At 36.2% G+C, this 18,813-nt stretch overlaps 3 protein-coding genes and 1 non-coding gene across 16 annotated transcripts in view; 3 read left to right on the forward strand and 1 right to left on the reverse strand.

The window, feature by feature from the left end:
• Positions 1–264: 264 nt before the first annotated feature.
• Positions 265–337, reverse strand: Trnaf-gaa. Its single transcript has one exon. It is a non-coding gene; the product is annotated as a tRNA-Phe (tRNA).
• A 713-nt stretch (positions 338–1,050) lies between these two features.
• On the forward strand, positions 1,051–4,527 carry LOC124954410. Of its 5 annotated transcripts, none has more exons than XM_047507341.1 (6): positions 1,051–1,208; positions 1,281–1,302; positions 1,903–2,386; positions 2,498–2,947; positions 3,860–4,123; positions 4,215–4,527. In XM_047507341.1, the coding sequence occupies exons 3-6, from the start codon at positions 1,980–1,982 to the stop codon at positions 4,375–4,377; spliced, it is 1,284 nt and encodes a 427-aa protein (XP_047363297.1). In that variant the 5' UTR covers positions 1,051–1,208; positions 1,281–1,302; positions 1,903–1,979; the 3' UTR covers positions 4,378–4,527. The 5 variants fall into 5 exon arrangements, with proteins under 5 accessions (XP_047363297.1, XP_047363296.1, XP_047363293.1 ...); XM_047507340.1 differs by having other exon boundaries at positions 1,052–1,208; positions 1,843–2,386; XM_047507337.1 differs by lacking the exon at positions 1,281–1,302 and having other exon boundaries at positions 1,055–1,208; positions 1,689–2,386.
• A 447-nt stretch (positions 4,528–4,974) lies between these two features.
• On the forward strand, positions 4,975–8,278 carry LOC124954408 (protein ABHD18). Of its 6 annotated transcripts, none has more exons than XM_047507329.1 (9): positions 4,975–5,274; positions 5,438–5,522; positions 5,624–5,806; positions 5,929–6,041; positions 6,144–6,282; positions 6,375–6,572; positions 6,662–6,986; positions 7,365–7,650; positions 7,771–8,278. In XM_047507329.1, exons 1-9 carry the CDS (start codon positions 5,180–5,182, stop codon positions 7,829–7,831), a joined length of 1,485 nt encoding a protein of 494 aa, XP_047363285.1. In that variant the 5' UTR covers positions 4,975–5,179; the 3' UTR covers positions 7,832–8,278. The 6 variants fall into 6 exon arrangements, with proteins under 6 accessions (XP_047363285.1, XP_047363286.1, XP_047363287.1 ...); XM_047507330.1 differs by having other exon boundaries at positions 7,407–7,650; positions 7,771–8,277; XM_047507331.1 differs by lacking the exon at positions 7,771–8,278 and adding an exon at positions 7,154–7,179 and having other exon boundaries at positions 4,976–5,274; positions 7,365–7,595.
• A 412-nt stretch (positions 8,279–8,690) lies between these two features.
• Positions 8,691–18,813, forward strand: part of LOC124954396 (la-related protein 1B) — a 31,573-nt gene continuing 21,450 nt past the window's right edge. For 3 of the 4 annotated variants that reach the window (XR_007102544.1, XR_007102543.1, XM_047507289.1), the window contains exons 1-9: positions 8,691–11,105; positions 15,655–15,728; positions 15,845–15,895; positions 16,290–16,455; positions 16,608–16,712; positions 17,146–17,321; positions 17,421–17,545; positions 17,623–17,812; positions 18,135–18,710. Coding sequence is in view for 2 of the 4 variants with exons in the window: in XM_047507289.1 (XP_047363245.1) it covers positions 10,199–11,105; positions 15,655–15,728; positions 15,845–15,895; positions 16,290–16,455; positions 16,608–16,712; positions 17,146–17,321; positions 17,421–17,545; positions 17,623–17,812; positions 18,135–18,710 (2,370 nt within the window). In the remaining 2 variants the exon portion in view is untranslated. The remainder of the gene's footprint in view (positions 11,106–15,654; positions 15,729–15,844; positions 15,896–16,289; positions 16,456–16,607; positions 16,713–17,145; positions 17,322–17,420; positions 17,546–17,622; positions 17,813–18,134; positions 18,711–18,813) is intronic. The other variant, XM_047507290.1, reaches the window with a different exon arrangement.

Here is an 18,813-nt window from a genome sequence, read left to right on the forward strand (position 1 = left end):
ACAGCTGCATTTCCGCTACCATCGCTACCATCTTTTGTGAAAAGTTGATATATTATGTATATATATATAGCGTCCTTCGAAGTTATTCGACCACCTCTCTTTCAAGATAAAGTCAAAATAAAAATCTAATGGGCCAGTTATATTTTGCGAATCAGAAAAATGAGTAAAAGTATAAATACGGAGAAATAAAAGATTCCTTGAGCGGAAGAAAAAAAGGGAAGGGGGAGTAGAGGATTAACACAAACCCCTCCCCGCAACGCGCGTTGCCGAAACCCGGGATCGAACCGGGGACATTTAGATCTTCAGTCTAACGCTCTCCCAACTGAGCTATTTCGGCTATGAAAACGTTTTTATAAAATTCTAATTAATTCCGAAATATTTATCAATGTCATTTTAAATGTTAATTATCATTTTAATTTAATATAATTAACGACAAGGAAAAAGAATTTTTTTGATCTTAAAAACATTAGGAAATGTTTTGCGATCGTTGAATTAATTTTATCGACCAATGGTAATAACTCGAAATATTTCTAAATATTTTTAAATCGGATTATCGACGGGGATGACATTTTAAAAATAAACAGGAAAATTGAAATAATTTTCAACGACGACTTTTCGTTTAACATTGGAAATAATTGAAACGTTTGTTGAAATATTTAAAATCTATCGAAAATTTTCGAATATCGTAGGGCTCTACCTTGTCAATATCGACAACATTTTGAAACTTTTTTACCTACCATTCTAGAGAAATGCTAAAAAATCTTGTTTGCACGCTTACGAATTGCGCCCTTTATGAATCAAGACGTTTACTTTAAACTTAATCACTTTTCTCCGCAGTATAATTATTTAATATATAATGAAAATGAAAGGAAACGTTTGCGTCGAATTTGTTCGTATCTCCTTCGAATATAGAATCATAGTTTTATGTAGACACATTGATTCTCAAATTAAAAAGATAATTCTATTTATATACATTTAAATAAATATAGGTCTTAGGTAGTAGATCACCGGCGCATGCTTAATAATCCGGACCGTAGAAGTGCATCATCGATAGATACCCAGGATAAAAATTAGTTATGCAACGGAACGAGCAAGTATAACGTGGCCACAATCTAGATACGCTTGGAGCTTCCATTAGCATTCAGTACTTTATGAAAGAAAAGAAAATATTAAAAATATTTAATTAATTCGTGAACCTACTGTTGATCGTAAGTATGACAATTAATAAACAGCCTGTACTCTTGATAAATAAATATTATACAAACGACAATAAATTTTAGATGTACGAGTGTTCGCAGAAAAGTAATAACAACGAATCTTTTGGTTAATGTCAGAAATAATAGTTCTTCATCTTCCATTATCGTTATCTATATTTATCTCTCTTATACAATGTTCTTGATTCGTTTGAATAAATAATGCGACGTAACAATAATTACAACAATAAACTTTTTGTTTATTATTGCGATTGAGAGAAATTGTTCCTACGTAATTGAACTTTGTCCTTGGTAGTCGTAGAAAGTTTTACTTTCTGTAAAAATTATTGAAATTACCAAGAGAAATTATCATTTATTTATTTTATTTTCAAATTTTATATAGGAATAATCTAGCAATCGTCATAATCTTTACTTAAACGATAATTATATTGTTTCGTGAAAGATACATTATACAAATGAAACTTTCTATTACAGATATAATAATATGAAATGAATGTTTTTTTTTCGTAAATCTTAAACGCAATTGAAATGACTTTTTTATAAAACATCGTATGGAGATAACCTCCTTCATTTTCAAAAGATTAAGTATCACCTCCAACGATAAATCAATTTCTAAATGTTTATCTAGAAAGAGAAGCCTTAAATTATTACGAACAGTAATAGTAATCGTTTAGTTCTTTGACATTAGGCTTCGTGTAAACACGGTTTAAGAAATAAAGAAGACTTTGTGAGAGAAAAACTAGTGGACGAAAAAAATTAAAAAAGATGGAAATCGAAGAGACAAGCGAGGAAAAAGAGTTGTTTGAATTGTTGATGAACAAGTTATACCGTGACGTAGATTTTCGTAATAAAATCGCCAAGCAAAGTTACGACGAAATGCGAAAAGAACTCGAAGATATGTTAGGGGAACGTCTGCATTTGATCTCGGATATACATTTGGAAAGTTTTTACTATTCGAATTTTCCTGGATATCATGACAGACCGTCTTCCGAAAAACCTGACTGGCTAGATTTAAAAAAGTTTCAAAGGGGCCAACATTTCGCTCGCAATAATTTGGCCGGACTTTTCATAGGACAGTTATACGGTTTGTTCTGTCTGCTTTGCCATGCTGATGGTCTGCAAACGATGATAATGACGCAGAAATCTCACACGCCTTATTTAGCGTTCAAAAGGTAAATCCTAAAATGATAATAGACTTTAGAGAGTTTATCATAGAATTATTAGAGTTGCTTGCGTTAATGGTGAAAAAGGAAAAGTATTAAATAAAATAATCGTCGTTGAAGATATTTGTCGACCAGTCAACGTATACGCAACTGGTACATGGAAGATCCTTGGTGCGAAGATACGAAAGCGTACAAAGACATTCAAACAGTCAAGAGAATGCATCTTGCTGTGAGCAAAAAAATCAGTGAACTCGATTGCAAGGAAATGGAATCTATGAGTACTATAAAAGATCCTTACTGTCCGGCTTTTCGATTTATAACAGATGATTTTTCCATGATATTGCCACCAGACTCGTTCTCGGCTCGTATATATGCAGAACATTCGAAACATTTGTGTAGAAATTTAATGAGAATTAATCAAATTGAGATGAACTATACTCTTTTCGGGTTTATGGGCCTGCCCATACTTTTCCCTCATCGTTTTGGTATTTATCCGGTGATAGACGAGGATCTCGAAAATTTTTGTTACGTTTGGAGATGTATCGGTTATCTCTTGGGAGTGGACGACAAGTAAATTGAACTTTTTATCGTTTCCTTTTCTTTCCATGAAGAAAAATAATTTGAATATCTAATCTAATGATCATGCGATCAATCGAACTCGTTAATACGTTATTACACTAAATTATTCCCAGAAATATTCTAATATAGTCGAAAAGAAAAAAAGAAGAGTTGTTCGTACAAGGAAATTAATGAAAGAATCGAAGGCAATAAGTATTCTTATTTCTAACTGTTTGCAAGAGATTTTATAACGTAATTACGCACTATTGCTTTTGATGTTTATTAAACATTTTGTTTATTAACATTGGCAGAATTGAAAGCTTTGTACTATTAAAGATTATTGTTGTAAAATGAAACGGAGAGATAGCTCGATCGATTGGCACATGAGAGCGGATACGATGCCATTTCTATTTGCGTAAACAATACCGAACGGAGCCAAAGTTATTTGACGCGATCACTTTCTAATAACAGATTTATCTCGAATAACATAATAATTTTCCTAAATGAGATTTCCTATTTCTATTTCCAAAGACGACAATCACTCGTTAGATTAGGCGCATAATAATCGATTATCTTGATGTTCCTTTCTTCTTCTTCCTGGGTTTATAATTCTTCATTAGAGAGATTTCTCAGAATTCACAATATCTTACGAAAGTTATAAACAAGGTTAAATTCCTCTCTTATTTCTAATTAAAATTAAAATAAAAATAATTAAAATAAAAATAAATAAAGATTCAATAAGTTGGAAAAATGAATTGGTATTGGCACATATGAACGCGCACGATTATCGCATGCATTGGCTTACGATATTACGTTTTTTGCTAGCCAATCGATATGATAATTATAATATCAATCGTGATGTAATGTAATTGAGAGGGCGACCATAATAAGAGATATATTTTCTTTTCTTTCCTTCACGAAAAGGATAAATATTTGTCGGGGCAGTTTGAAAGACGTAAAGGATCGTTGCCAAAGCTATATAGACGAATTGGTGAAACCTGCGTTTCAAAGACTCGAGCCACAATGGGAACATATGATAAGATGCATAATCGAAGGAAATTCTTATTTTATGTCCAATTATAACTTTGAGACAGTAATCTTGTGCGTTGCCGATATAATTAATATCGAAATGCCGTCTTTATACTTTTCGTTGAGTTACTATCAACGGATCGTTTACTATTTAAATAAGTAAGTAAACCTCTGCTATAACGATTTAATGTTACTATAGTTATCGTCCCTCTCCAATAGCAAACGATCTGCATTTCTCATTATCTTACAGATATTTCCTACAATACGGATTGAAATATTCGTTTATACGGCGTTTCGTTAATAAATTTTTTAATTCGTTGCTTGACAATGCTCTCAATTTCGACGATTCGAAAATTGCCGAATTGAAGAGAAAATCGATGGATTCGCTATTGCACGTTTCCGTTGGTAAATGATAATGCATTTGTGTACGGGACGACGCTAATTTTCGCTAAATGCGATGCTAAAAAAAAAAGAAAAAAAAATGAAATATTTAAATCTTATTATCTTATTATTATTAAGAATTGTACTATTATTAAGAAAATAAACGACTATTATTAAGAAAATATTCTTTCCTTCCATTTCTTCGCAATATAATATTAATGTAACATTTCATGTATTATGATATGATTGCAGCGGCAGTATCAAAGAGCAGATTAAAAATTGTTGAGTAACCATTTGATTAATTGGAGCATAGTTCGATTATACAACTTCTTTAATGTCGTTAATGTTATCGATGATACGTAGAGGATACGTAGGATATCTGGATACGTAGAGGATATATCATATGTAATAGATTCGTAAAGTAAAAAAGCTCGAGGAGTGACGTGTAAAATAATTCTTGAACGAGGTGACACTTGGAAAGGACGTTTGAAAGGCCTTTGTTAATCGGTACGCGAATAAATAGAAAGTTCGATCGCGCATGCGTAATACGTAACGTACCATACGTAAGCGCCTTTTTCTTTCGCCTTCTCTGATTGGTCTATCCGTTCAACGTATGAAAATCTTTCTTTGGAACGACAAAGGCAAATCGCAATATCTCATATAGTCAATCGAAATCATAACCTCTTTAAGGGATGCTCGATTCAATGAAAAAATCCTCGATTGTGAACAAATACAAAAATGGATTTGAATCTGCATTGAATCTTCAAGTGTACAAAAGTTATTTTCCACCAGAGTCCGATTATAGATCCATACAAATATCGATTTAATTCATAAATGATGCCTCCGAGTCGTTTGGATGCCGTTTATAGAAGTATCCTTCTGACAAAATTCTTTACAAAGGGATGGGGCAATCCTCAGAATTTGAAAAGGCAAGTTTAAATAAAACTTATAAAGCAACAGTTTTTCAGAATTCATTCACGTGCATTATATAAAGTTGATAAATGGAACAACTCAATAGTTGTTAATAAGTTATATGAGATTAAAGGCAAATCCTGTACGTAGAATAAATTTTACCATGTCTTTTTATTTCAGGATATTCGAGTTTAGGAAGGTCATAGCCAACCGAGAAACCTGTTACAATCTCATACCTCGTAATTATCCGATAAACATAACAAAGGTATGTTACGATCTAATACAGATAGTCAATTATCTCGTATTGAAATTGCGTACAGTCTGCGTATACCACAAAATGATATTTCTCTTATGTCTACTTAAAAGGACGAACAATGGTCGGACTGTCATATAATAGAAGGTTCCTTTACTTCCCCTTTTGATCTGTACCTATCAGGAATGATGCCGGAGAAAACAAAAACTGCATATTTCCAAGTTATTTTACCGCGTGGATGGGACTCTTATAAAGTAAAACCCATTTGTTTGCATCTTGCTGGTACAGGAGATCATGTATGTTTCATTATCTTTCGATGAAGAATATTGCTTCGCCTTGCTTAGGGCGAAAAAACATTTTTATCATATTTCGTTTGCCCTCTTTTGTTTTCTTTTCTTATATCTTACTTCTAAATTAGTTTTTTTGGCGGCGGAGGAACTTGATTGCCAAACCTTTGCTTAAAGAATCTGGAATCGCTTCTATACTTCTGGAAAATCCGTTTTATGGATTAAGAAAGCCAAAAAATCAAATGTAAGAAATCAGTTCTTCAAGGTTTGTACTAGATAAAATTGTCCATTAATTCTGAAAGTTGTTATAGCGTCCTTATTGAAACTTTTCCTTGACCTTGCATAGACGCTCGAGTCTACATAATGTGAGCGACATATTTATTATGGGTGGATGCTTAATAATGGAGTCGATTGTTTTATTGAATTGGTGCGAACAACAAGGATTCGGACCGTTGGGTCTGACAGGTCTATCGATGGGCGGACACGTTAGTATCTTTTATTGGTTATATATATATATATAGTAAAGTGAGGACAAGTGTTTTCTTTCTCCTTATGAATAACACCCTTTATTTTATAGATGGCATCGTTGGCCGCTACAAACTGGCCAAAACCCATAGCTCTGGTACCGTGTCTTTCTTGGTCGACAGCCTCGCCTGTCTTCACAGAAGGCGTTATGAGTGCTTCAATAAACTGGAATCTCTTAGAAAGCCAATATTTCTCTAATGAAATTTATCAGAATGATCTTGCAAAAATGGTGAAAGTCATCGAAGAAGAGGTAAATCCATTCGATAAATTACTTTCCTCGGTATATATTTCTTTTGGTCTAATCGATGGCCTTTGGTTAATTGGTTTCTGCATTTATAGGAAGCATTCTTGGCTGGGCAACATTTCGCGAAACATTATCCTGCTAGCATGAATAGAATAAATAGATTGAAGAATGAATTTCGAAAGAGTAATGACGAAGAAGACGGCCTTATTACTTCTAGGGACGATGCTGGACTGAATGACAATAAAATTAACGATAAAATTGAGAACGAAATTGATAATAATTGCCTAGATAGTGCGTACAAAAGGAGCAAAGGAAACGATATGATGCGTCAAGTAGCAGAGGAAAAATCCGCGGCGAAATTGTTTTCTCTGAACCTTATATCGAAGAAATTTAAATCAAACAATTTAGAGGCACCCAAGGGTAAGAGAACGTACCAATTTGTATCCGTTGATTTCAACATTATAAACGTCTTTCTCTAACGACATTAACCAAACAAACGACCATTATTGTCCCCCATTAGTTTAAGTACAATTATGGAGTTATGATATTGTTTTTTATTTTATATTTCGTTACGTTGCTTACGTAAGTACGTGTGTATGAAGAACATTTCGTCGTAAGTTGCAATTTTCAAATAATTCGATTTAACACGTCACTCAATTGAATTTAACTAATCGAAGATTACATTATTGTAAAAATAAACGTGAGCATGGTAATATTGAGATTTTTTTCTTTTCTTTTTTTTTCTTTCTTTTCTTTCTTTTTTTCTTTTCTTTTCTTTTTTTTCTTTTTTGGCAACAGGTGTTTGTTTATTTCCCGTATCGAAGCACCCACTATTTTCAGACGGGAAGTGGCGCGAGAAAGAAGCCTTGCAATTTATGCGTGGTATAATGGACGAGTGTACGCATTTAAAAAATTTCGAAGTTCCCGTCGATACGGAACTCATAATAGCTGTCTGTGCGCGTAACGACGCTTATGTTCCACGAGATAGTTGTATGAGTTTAGAAAAAATTTGGCCTGGAGCTGAGATACGCTACATCGACGCCGGTCATGTGAGCGCATATCTTCTTCACCAAAAAGTTTTTAGGTATAGATTTATCTTGTTAAATTAATCCCAAGTTAATCCCATATATATATAATATAACGGATGGTTTATTTTTATTTCTTTTTATCTTTTTTCTCTTCTTTTTTTTGTTCTTTCTTTTAGATCGACAATTGCCGAAGCATTTCAGCGGTCATTGAAAAAATATCCTCTAGACGTTAGTTGACAATACGTGATATTTTTATGACAGAGGAAATAGTTGAAAATTTATGTTTAAAATAAAGAAAACGAATGTCTAATCGTCGTTAAAAAAGTCATCGTTAATATGTCGCTGTTTATAAAAATATGAAAAAAGAATGTATATATATATATATATATATATATATATATATATATATATATATATACACACATATATATATATATATATATATATATATATATATATATATATATATATATTGCACGAAAGGCGTAACATTTTGAATGTAAACCGAACTGTCGATCGGCCAAATCGCTAGTTTTATATTATTATTATACGGAGTAGTTAGGATCACTTCCGACGAGGCGATTGGAATTGTATTTTTTGCCAAGTTTTTTCAACGGGCAAGAATTTTGTCTCTGCCGTATTTATATAAGAATATACATATTTACACTGGGATAAGAGTTGTGTTTTCTTTGTACGTAAAACCGGTGCGTAAACTAGTACATGCATTACAAAACAATAATTTACAATAACTTGTTATTGTGAAATAAAAAAGATAAAGGAAAAAAGAAAAGGAATAAAAATGTTAAAAGTATTATATATGTCGGAGCTAGGGTTGAAATTGACAATGCGCCAATAATTTTACCCCAATATCATTTAATTATCAAATTTTCGTCGATCTTATATTTTATCGTCGCACAGACGAAAAGACTTGCTTTTTCTTTCTTTTCTCCCAGGTAAGGGAATTTTGTTAAAACGCGTATAAGGAGGTACATATTCTTCTTGGTCCGAATGAATAGAATTCGCGTTTGAAGTTTCCCGCGAAACAATCGAAGGAGGAAGAACCGGTGGCGCCACCGTGCGACGCTTTAAGAAGGAACAGGAAGTCCGTCGAGCGGCTCGCTTAGAGGCCAGGAGGCATCGTTGGCCACATGTGTTTTACGAACTGCTTTCTTGTGAAAAAGGATTGTCGAAAATGCGCCGTGTTTACGTAATACACGAGAGCGCAACGCTACGACAATGTTGCTAGACATTACGAATCAAAGAAGAAAGAATCTACGGCGACGATACGACGAATGAGAAGAAACATTACACGGTGTACAAGTATAACCATAAAAGAAGATAAATTCGTTTCGAAGATAAAACGAGTCTCCCCGGTATTCTACCACTTTTGCTCTGCTCGTTATCGTCGTCTCTCGGCACATACGGTACGTACTCGTTTAATTCGGGAAGGTGTATTTTCGTTCGTTCAGAGGAAAGTACACGAAGTCAGAAAGATCGTTTATCGTCATTGAGCAAGCAGAACGAGACGAGCAAGATACGAAAGACCTTACGAATACGAAATCTCTCTCTCTCTCTCCCTCTCCCTCTCCCTCTCTTTTTCTTTGCTTTTCCTTTATCATCCCTCATTTGAAAAAGGACGAGTCAGCGGTGTGCATTTCGTAGAGAAAAAGAAACAAGCATCTCCTTGAATAGAAAAAAAGAATATTATTTGAGACATAGGAGAATTTTAAAAGGCGCACGTGGTGAAAGGTTAGAGTAGGAAGAAGAAGAAGGAATAAGAGAGAGAGAGAAGGAGAGAGGGAGGGAGGGAGGGAGGGATTCTCGAATCGTCTCTCGCGTGGCACCGTACCGGCGCTGGCAGTACCCATTTCGTCCGTAGTACTTTCGCCACGACACGGCAAAAAGTCTAGTAAGAAAGTTCGAGGACGCGCGTGCGCGAGTTCATACCGGGAAGAAAAGTACGACGCGACATTACACGAGCATAACAGCGGATATACACCAAGGAAGAGAACGACGGCTGCAACCGCGTGGGGGTGTTGGGTGTGTATTGTCCCTGCGTGCAACATTTAACAATCGACGAATAGAGCTAAACTGAGAGAGTGGGGGGAAGGCAAGCTAGAGCGCGCGGGTGTTCTCATCGTTCTTAACGATATTTCACACACCGGCCGAATACCACCATGCGCTCGAAGCACGGCACGATGGTAACATTACTTTATTAATGGCCTGAGTGATCGGAAATACATTCGTGGTTAGGATTCTCACCTCTCCTTTTCTCTTTCCTACCGAACAAGAAGATAAATCGACGGGTGAGTCATTCATGAAACCGGCGAGTACTTGTGTTATCTTACATTTCTTCCCCGTTGGAAAGTAACTAGTGTTGTTTCGATAAATTTTAAACGGAAGTGAGAAACTTTGGAAGAATCGAAAGAAGGAAAAAACCCCGCGTCGCAAGACTGAGATAGATATAGGTAGAGATAGAGATAGAGAGAGAGAGAGAGAGAGAGGTACGACTACGAAGTATATAGAGGAGGTGGGACCACCCCATTGCTGCTGCTGCTGCTGCTGCTGCCTCGTGTTTTTGTGTCTCCGCGCGTGCGATTCAAGATGGCGGCGAAGGTGGTCAGCAGCGGCGCTCAGGGAAGTACCGAGCGAGAGGAGGGCCCCGGGGTATCCTATGCAAGTGTAGTCAATCCCAAAGCTGCCTCGAACGAAACTACTACCAGCAGGGTAGTATCCTCGAGCAAAGGAAACAATAAGGAGAATATAGGCGGCCAATTTGCCGCGCGTCAGGCCAATACGACCGTTAAAGAACGCATTGTCTCGCAAAATCTTCCTGCCAAGGGTAAATCGTATCAGAGAACTGGGAGACGATTTGCGACAGCCACACAACCGCAGCAACAACAACAACTTAGAGTTGATAAATGTCAGAATGAGTTTCAGATTGGCATTGATATATCTGAAAAGTCTTCAATGAAAAAGGAGATCGTACACGGTCAACCGGATATTGTATCTAATACAGTGATATCGGAACAAGAAAAATTAAATAATGGGGATATTGGAAGCGATGGAGAGTTTCAAACTGTTGCTCCTAAGAGCGCTCGGAGGAAAGAAAAATTGAGAGAACAACAGAGAGAACACAGGGAACGTCATAGACATCGTGATCACAGAAATAGATTGCGTGGTATTAGCGACGGTAGTAAAGAGAGAACGATCAAGGATAGAGATCGAACCGATAGGAATGGGATCGAACATATTCTCAATAATAAGGAAGGTATTAGAGAAAAAGAGACTCGAGAAGATAACCAAGTCCAAGCGTCTGCTCCAGTGAAGTACGTGGAGGCTCCCTTACCTGCCGTCAATCCTTGGAATAAAACGAAACCTCTTCAATCTTCCGTTCAACAACCCGTCGCTGCTTCTAGCACGAACACTTCGGTCTCTACGGACAAACCAAGCGTAAAGGAGAAGAGAGTATTGCAACCGCAGCAACAACGCTTACAACAAGGTATAATAGGTAAGTCCAGGGACGCATTTTCTAAAACTCCCCAAGATATAGATCAAATATCGATATCATCTCTTATTCTTTCTACCATTAAAGGATGAATTTTTATTGATTTGTCGTTTTCGCCAAAATATTATTAACGTGTCTCAATCAAAGATGCGATAATCATAATTATTACTTTAACATATGTTAAAACTATAAATCGATCGTGTATTGAGTAGAAATGATTGAAGATAGTATTTAAAGTTATTTTTTACTACGAGCAATAATATTATCGATTTTAAGTATAATCGTATAGATTTAATGCGTCAACGGTCGTATAAACGATATTGCATTCGAGGTGCGTGATGTATGATTGACTGAAACGTATCTATTGTAAGACAAATTAATTATTTAATTCGTGGGTGATTAAAAATTTTTCGAACATTCATTAACTAACTCCTTATATATCGCTAATTCCAAGGCAGAGACGCACGTTGCTGCGTACATTGCGCGCGCGTATAATTTGTCAGTCTATTATACGCGTGTTACGAAACTTACAATGAAAATAGAAACGCATTTTCGAATTGTCGCAGAAAGTTAAAGGGGATGACGATAAATATCTGATTCGGATAAATCGGGGAAATTCTGAATCGTCGATTATGAATGATAATCGATATTAAAGATTACGGTTTTTACGGCGTTTAACTCGGTCCCCTTTTTGCGAGAAAACAAGAAAAATCCTGTTGCGATGTGATTCTTTTGGACAGGGAGACCGTTCGATCGAATGTAATCGCGAAAATTCGCGCCCGTTTAATTTTGTTACAAGAGAGCTATCTGATAAGCCGATAATGATAATAGTACACTTAAAAAAGATCCAATCGTAGTTCGAGTGTATTCGAGTTAACGTACAACTATGCCTAGCATACGTGGCAAGAAAGAGGGCAGGTGATGATATAGAAAATTGACACGTTGTCGTCTTTTTCCCTATAATTCAAAGTTACGTAAATTACGTAAATTTTTTTCTTTCTTTCTCCTTCTTTTCTGATGTTTATTCCACTACGTAATATTCCTCTGTACGTATACGAAGAATGGCCGGGATCGTCGTGTAGCGGGATGTTTGTTCGATACAGTCAGGTCGCGTCCCCCTTTCTTCCTCGATACGCGACAATAATAAGGGTTGATTCGAAACTACGTATTGGCCGGCCAATGGTTTTATTTAGCAATGACTTTGTAAATCTTGTTCAACCGATCGATCCGCCGATATACGTAGTAAATATACGTTAGCGAAGCTAATATTCGATTCGTTAAAATACGGCGATATGTATACGTCGTATTTTAATAAATGCGAAGGATTACTACTGCATAGAAGAAAAAAATTTCAAAATTCATTCGAATCGTATCTTCCATCGTTTTCGATTGAAAGAGATAAGAGAAGGCGATCTTAGGATCGTGAAGAAAGATAGGAGAACGTGCAAGTTGGAGGGCAACGACATTGACACTTCTACTGTGTAGCACAGAGAGTCGCGGTGCGCACGTAATGCAGTTACGGAGACGTGCCTAACAATATTACGTAGTTATACGGTACACCACGTTCTAGGCACTCGGTCTCTTTCTAGCCGACATCCAGACGTTTAAAACGACGCTACTCGTTTTCCATCTTCAGCTTCCCGAAACTTCTATTTATTCTTACTCTTCTCCCCGATCGATATCTACTCGAAATGACGAAATACGTCCAACGATTTCACGAATCGTATACCCAGGGATCGATTTTAGCTAAAATTGATAGGTTAGAAATACGATAGGTTAAAAATGAATAGGTTTCCTTGGTCTTTGATTCAATTCGATTCGATTCGATTCGATTCGTCGGCATCTGGTGGTTCAGTAAATGCGCTCTTTCGATCCATATTAAAATGTGTCGCAGAAAGTGAGAGTACAGGAAAGGAAACCAGTTTCGAGATAGAGAAGGCCGAAACGGATAGAATCGAAAGGTCAGTGAAATATTGTACATTTCGATGTTAATCTTATTGCGTGAGAATTCTCGTTTAAGATTTCATACGAAGATTTGGAGGCTAGAAGAAATAGAAATCGTTTTATACGTTTTTAATATCTGATCCTATGAGGTTAGGATTCCTCCTTCCGCATTTTCTTTTCTTTTTTTTTCCTTCTCCCATTCACTTTCTTTTTCTTCGACCTGTGAAAAAGGAAAAAGTATGAACGATTGCATTTTTTTTTCTTTTTCTTTTTTTCTTTTTTTCCGACGATTACGGCCGAAACGTAAAATTGTCTTTTACGAAGTGTAAAAGCGACTTGATAGTTAAAAAAAAAAAAATAAAATAAAATAAAAGAAAAGAAAAGAAAATAAAAGAAAAAGAAAAACCTTGACTTGGATGTCGTGCTCTTCGTGTACTGCGTTAAAAAAGAAAAAAAATATTAAAAAGAATCGTAAAAGAGCCTTCCCAGAAGGACGCGTTTGAAAGTACATTTAAACGTATAAACGGATTTGCGTTCGACCAATCACAATTTGTTCGATCGACGAATGCTCGACCATTTAAAGGCCGCGTTCTATTACGAGGAATTACTCGGGTAACGTCCTCGGGTTATAAAGATATATACTCGAATCGGTATCAACGATCTCCTTAGATCGTGTGCTCGTATAAAAATGTTTTATTATTATGTTCGTTGTTATTATTCGCGCGGCTTTTCATATTTTAACTTTTAATACCGTTCTACGTTACGCAAGGCACTTTTCGCGCCTACTTTTCTATATCGTACGATACGATATGTAATTTGATCGTAGGAAAGAGAAGGAAAAGAACAATCGAGAAGGAAAAATTTCCTCTCCGTGTGAAAGGTTTTTAGGTAACGATAAAGTTATCTCTCAAGTCGTTATTTATACGTATGCCGCATATATTTCTCTTTACTCGCGAAACAAATATTATAATCGATAGTTACTCTTTGGATTTTCTTCGGAAAGAAAATTCTTTAGAATTACAGCGGAATCGCTTTTTAAGCGCTGACGATGAGGCTCCTCGTTCGTTTTATAACTTTCCTCGGGGTATATCACTTTTTCAGGTGGATCAAGTCCCCTTGTATTTGACAGGTGCATCGCCCAAAAATTTAACGAAGCGATTTCGAGCGATTTTCTATTGCTCTCGAAAAATCTTATTTGTGATTGAGTCTTTACCTTTTCCCCCTTCTATTTCTTCATTTCTACTGTTCGAATTGCGATTTTAACATATCTACTAGTTGGTGAATTAATTCTCGCGAAAAGTACTCTATATCTCCTTTTGTACACATTCAGATTTGATTTTATTTTTTAGTATCAAGTTAAATAAGTCGCGCGACGCGATTTTGAAAGGTATCAAAAGCGTCCTTCCTTTTCGATCATACAATTCGGCCTTGATCGTATTTCGTAACAGTTTTAACAGATCGTCCACCCACGTTTTCACGACGATGGAAAACTCTGACCTCCAAAGTGAGTCGTTTCTTATCCTCGTCTATGATAGAATCGTTTTATCGTTTTAACGAAGGACACGGAGATGAACAACGTCCTTCTTCCTTGTTTTCCAATTTAGGGCCGTTGTTTATTGTTTTCAGCGTCGACGCGAGCATTGTTAGCGTGGCGATCTGCTCGGGTTTTAGGGCAACGTGCCATCGTCCTCGTCGTTGGGCTCTCTCTTTCTCTCTCCCTCCATCCGTATGCATGTGTCCTCCAAACGAACTCAACCAGTTTGGCATGGATAAAAAGCCGAAATGCGTCACGTTGCCAAGAAATGGTCGGTTGAGAAAAAGAGAGAGAGAGAGAGAGAGAGAGAGAGAGAGAGAGAGAGAGAGAGAGAGAGAGAGAGAGACCAGAATAGAGGGAGATCGCTGAACCCCATCCACCCACCTCCCTGCGCCATCGCTGGGTTTTCAAAAATTCCCGCCCTCTTTCGCCAGAGGGAAATTCAAAACATAATTACCGATGAGATTCATTTTAGCAGAAACACTTTTGATAGAACGAAAACAGATATTCAGATCGAAAAGTCAAAATGATTATATTTAATTTGTCAACGATAAATTCTCTCTATATGTATTGTTAAAAAAGAAAAATCTAAAGATAGAGCAACGATGTTCATTGTCAAACTACTACTCGGTGCCGACAACTCGAACGCGGATTTCTCTCATTCTTTCGTGACGTGGGACGTTACAGATAAAAATATTCGAGAAACGTTCACGTGTTGTCGATAGAGGGAAAGGGAGAGGGGGGAGGAAACAGAGAGAGAGAGAGAGATAATCGAGGTCACAATTTGGAACAAGTTATAATTGTGTCGATAAGAATATAATAATTCAAGTGGAATCTTGTTAATATACCGAACACGTGTCATCAACGAGGGCGATAACGTGTTCGCAAGAAAGCATCCCTTTTAACGTTGTATACACTTATTTACCATGTACTTGGCGAATTTGTTATTATTTCAATATTCTAACCATTTATGTTCAAGTATTTAAAAATAATTAATTTTTTTTTTTTCCCCTATCAATATCAATCGGCCATTTTTTTATATATTTATTTAATCGCTTAATCGTTCTTTTCTAGAAAATGGACTTCCTACCACTGCCGAGCCAACGATCGTTAAAGTCTTAAAAGACAGAAGAAAAGTCAACCAAAGGGTATGTTTCTACTGTTAAAATACGAGGATTATAGTTTCGGGAACGTTGTAATAATACCTTGTTTTCATCTTTATCCTTTTTTTTTTTTTTTTTTTTTTTTTTTTTTTTCCTTTTAGGCTAGCGATTTTACGGATATCGGAGATTGGCCAACGTTGGGAGCTCAAGAGGTTAGGCATACTCTCATTTTTCTTTTTTTCTTTTTTTTCTTTTTCTTTTTTTTTTCTTTTTCTTTTTCCTTTTTCCTTTTTCAATTTTGCTTATACATAGACATTTATTTACATTAATAAATATTTCATTTAGAAATTAATTTCATTAATTTGCAAAAGCTAGAGCCCGTAGAAAAGATGATATTATTCTGCGAGCGTATACTTTTTGCTAGAAAAAATAAGAGACACTTTATACTATCAGAGTATTCGATTCTGCTTCCTCTGATAAACAAACATGCTCGTACACTCCTATAACTAATCCTATAACTATTATCTGTTTTATGGAATATCTTAGCACGTTTCGCGTGCAATTTTTTCTGAGTATTTATATATATCAAAGCTCGTTCTGGTTTAGAAGAAAACACCCGTGACAACTTCGAAACAAAATGGTGTTACCGAGCAAAATAATGCGAAGGAAAGTAATGGACATGCGATTGAAAGTAAAGGAAAGGAAAACAAGGATAATCAATGTCAGGATGACAGCGATGAACACACGGACAGTAGCGAGAAAAGAAAGAAAGGTAAACATTAGGATTATATTTTCTTCGATCCGAATTTTCTTCTTCCTTTTCTTCTTTTTTTTTCGTTTTTTCTTTTTTTTCTTTCTTCTTTTCTTCTTTCCTTTTGTTTTGTTTTTTCTTTTTAATAATTTCATTCATTTATGATTCCCCAGTGAACAAACAAAAGTGGGTTCCATTTGATATAGATATAACAAAAAATAGAGGCAAGAGAGAACGCTCGCCAAAATATCAACACCAAAGAGAAAAAAATAACGAAGGTAATCCTTTAAACCGCATTTTATTATTTATTTGATATACTTGCGATAATATTAATACGGAGAGAGAGAGAGAGAGAGAGAGAGAGAGAGAGAGAGAGAGAGAGAGAGAGAGAGAGAGAGAGAGAGAGAGAGAGAGAGAGAGAGAGAGAGAGAGAGAGAGAGAGAGAGAGAGAGAGAGAGAGAGAGAGAGAGAGAGAGAGAGAGAGAGAGAGAGAGAGAGAGAGAGAGAGAGACTGTTTGGCCTTTGGCACTTTTTCCTCGTTCGAAAGATTTCCAAAAATTTATTATTAATATATATAATATTAGTCATACAGTTTGGTTTTTCATATGAAATCTCGACGATAGTTATATATCTTTCATACTGTACGTGATTTTTAGTTTGTAACTTACATTCTATTTATATCTTCTTTATTTTCGTGTTACCTCTTTAAAGATGGAGAAACCTGCCGAGATAGAGAATACGATAGACCAGGATACAATTTTAGGGGTGGTCGAGGTGGGCGAAACTTTAGGGGTAGAGGACGCGGTGGGCGTGGTGGCATGTCTCGTGGTAACTTTAGACATAGACATGATCACGATTATTCCAATTATACCGCAGAATATGCTCAGGTAAGATAATTTTTAACATTTATTCTTTATTCTTTAACACCTTTTTTTTATTAAACTTTCAATTTGCACGTTTGACGATATAATTATTTTTATTCGTAGATGCAAAAATTTGGTCCACTCGATCCTGCGTACATGATGCCATACATGGGAACCTTTTATTTTAGCAGTGCTAGTTTCATTAACATGGATACAACGACTCTGAAAGAATGCATAAGAAAGCAAATGTAAATTTCACTTAAGAATTCCTTTATGTTTTTCAAGATAGATAAACAGCTTCATGAAGATTGCGTTGTTTTTTTAGAGAATATTACTTCAGTGAAGAGAACCTATTACGTGACTTTTTTTTGAGACGCAAAATGGACGCCCAAGGATTCTTGCCCATCACATTGATCGCATCTTTTCATCGCGTACAAACTTTAACGACTGATGTGTCTGTGGTGATCGAGGCTATAACGGAATCTGACAAATTGGAGTTAGTTGATGGATTTAAGGTAAGATCATTGTTTTTTCTTTTCCTCCAAATCGAATCGATCCATCAAGATTGAGCACGAATAATGTTGAATATCCAATTACACTATGAGTCGATTGGACGAAATTATTGTGCTAGAACAAACTCAGGAGGATTCGCTGACACCATTCCAATGAATGGGGTTTGAAAGTAGACCTCCTTACACGAACTTATCAAAGATGCTGTCGGTCTTTAGTCTCTCTCTCTTTCTCTCTCTTTCTCTCTCTCTCTCTCTCTCTCTCTCTCTCTTTTTCTCTCTCTCCCCCTCTCCTTTATTGCAACGATCGTTCATTCGCTGTGTTTAGGTCAGAACAAGGATCGATCCATTAAAGTGGCCCATCCTGGATGCAGCTGGGAATCCCGTTTATTCCGATTCGTCCAACGCATCGGTACCCTCTCGAAACGAAGTAATTCATCCTTCATCCGAGGCTGAATTTTATCCAGCTGCGAGACCCTTATCATCGATTCCTGTTCCCCCAATTCCACGAATCCTCCAATCTAATTATCAATTACTATCGACTATAGGAAGAATAAGCGAATCTGAGAGTATCTCATCCTCGATGGGCGATAGTTTGAATCCGGATGTGCCTGAATTTATACCCGTAGACTTGACAAGCAAGCTCGCATTGAGTAAACAAGTAAGTCAACAACGAGAAAACGGTCTATCGAGAAAAGATGAAATAGTCGAAATACCAAATTCCGTTCTTCCTGAACCATCGAGTAATGAATTGTCTCCGCTGTCCAATGAATCGTCGAGTAGCAGCGAGTCGATAATCTTGAATGATAAAACGCACATAGAGAATTGTACCCCAGCGAAAGTACAAATTGACGATCAGAAACCATTGGCACCTTCGTCGCCATCCGATAACAGTTGGAAAGAGGTAATTCTTGTTAATTAAAGTTTTCTCTTACAAAATCACAAGATTTTTTATATATTCAAAATCCATTATTACACGTGTGCACGTAATTCTTCATTTTTCTGTG

Source organism: Vespa velutina, chromosome 15 (assembly GCF_912470025.1).
Source record: "Vespa velutina chromosome 15, iVesVel2.1, whole genome shotgun sequence".
In the NCBI taxonomy this organism is placed as follows: domain Eukaryota; kingdom Metazoa; phylum Arthropoda; class Insecta; order Hymenoptera; family Vespidae; genus Vespa; species Vespa velutina.

Excerpts from the sequence above, each read along its gene's own strand:
- LOC124954410 (XM_047507341.1), top strand. The coding sequence starts at position 1,980 with ATGGAAATCGAAGAGACAAGCGAGGAAAAAGAGTTGTTTGAATTGTTG. Across the intron at positions 2,948-3,859 it reads CTCTTGGGAGTGGACGACAA|GATAAATATTTGTCGGGGCA; the intron begins GTAAATTGAACT and ends CTTCACGAAAAG. Across the intron at positions 4,124-4,214 it reads ATCGTTTACTATTTAAATAA|ATATTTCCTACAATACGGAT; the intron begins GTAAGTAAACCT and ends ATTATCTTACAG.
- LOC124954408 (XM_047507329.1), top strand. The coding sequence starts at position 5,180 with ATGATGCCTCCGAGTCGTTTGGATGCCGTTTATAGAAGTATCCTTCTG. Across the intron at positions 5,275-5,437 it reads AATCCTCAGAATTTGAAAAG|GATATTCGAGTTTAGGAAGG; the intron begins GCAAGTTTAAAT and ends TTTTTATTTCAG. Across the intron at positions 5,807-5,928 it reads TTGCTGGTACAGGAGATCAT|TTTTTTTGGCGGCGGAGGAA; the intron begins GTATGTTTCATT and ends CTTCTAAATTAG.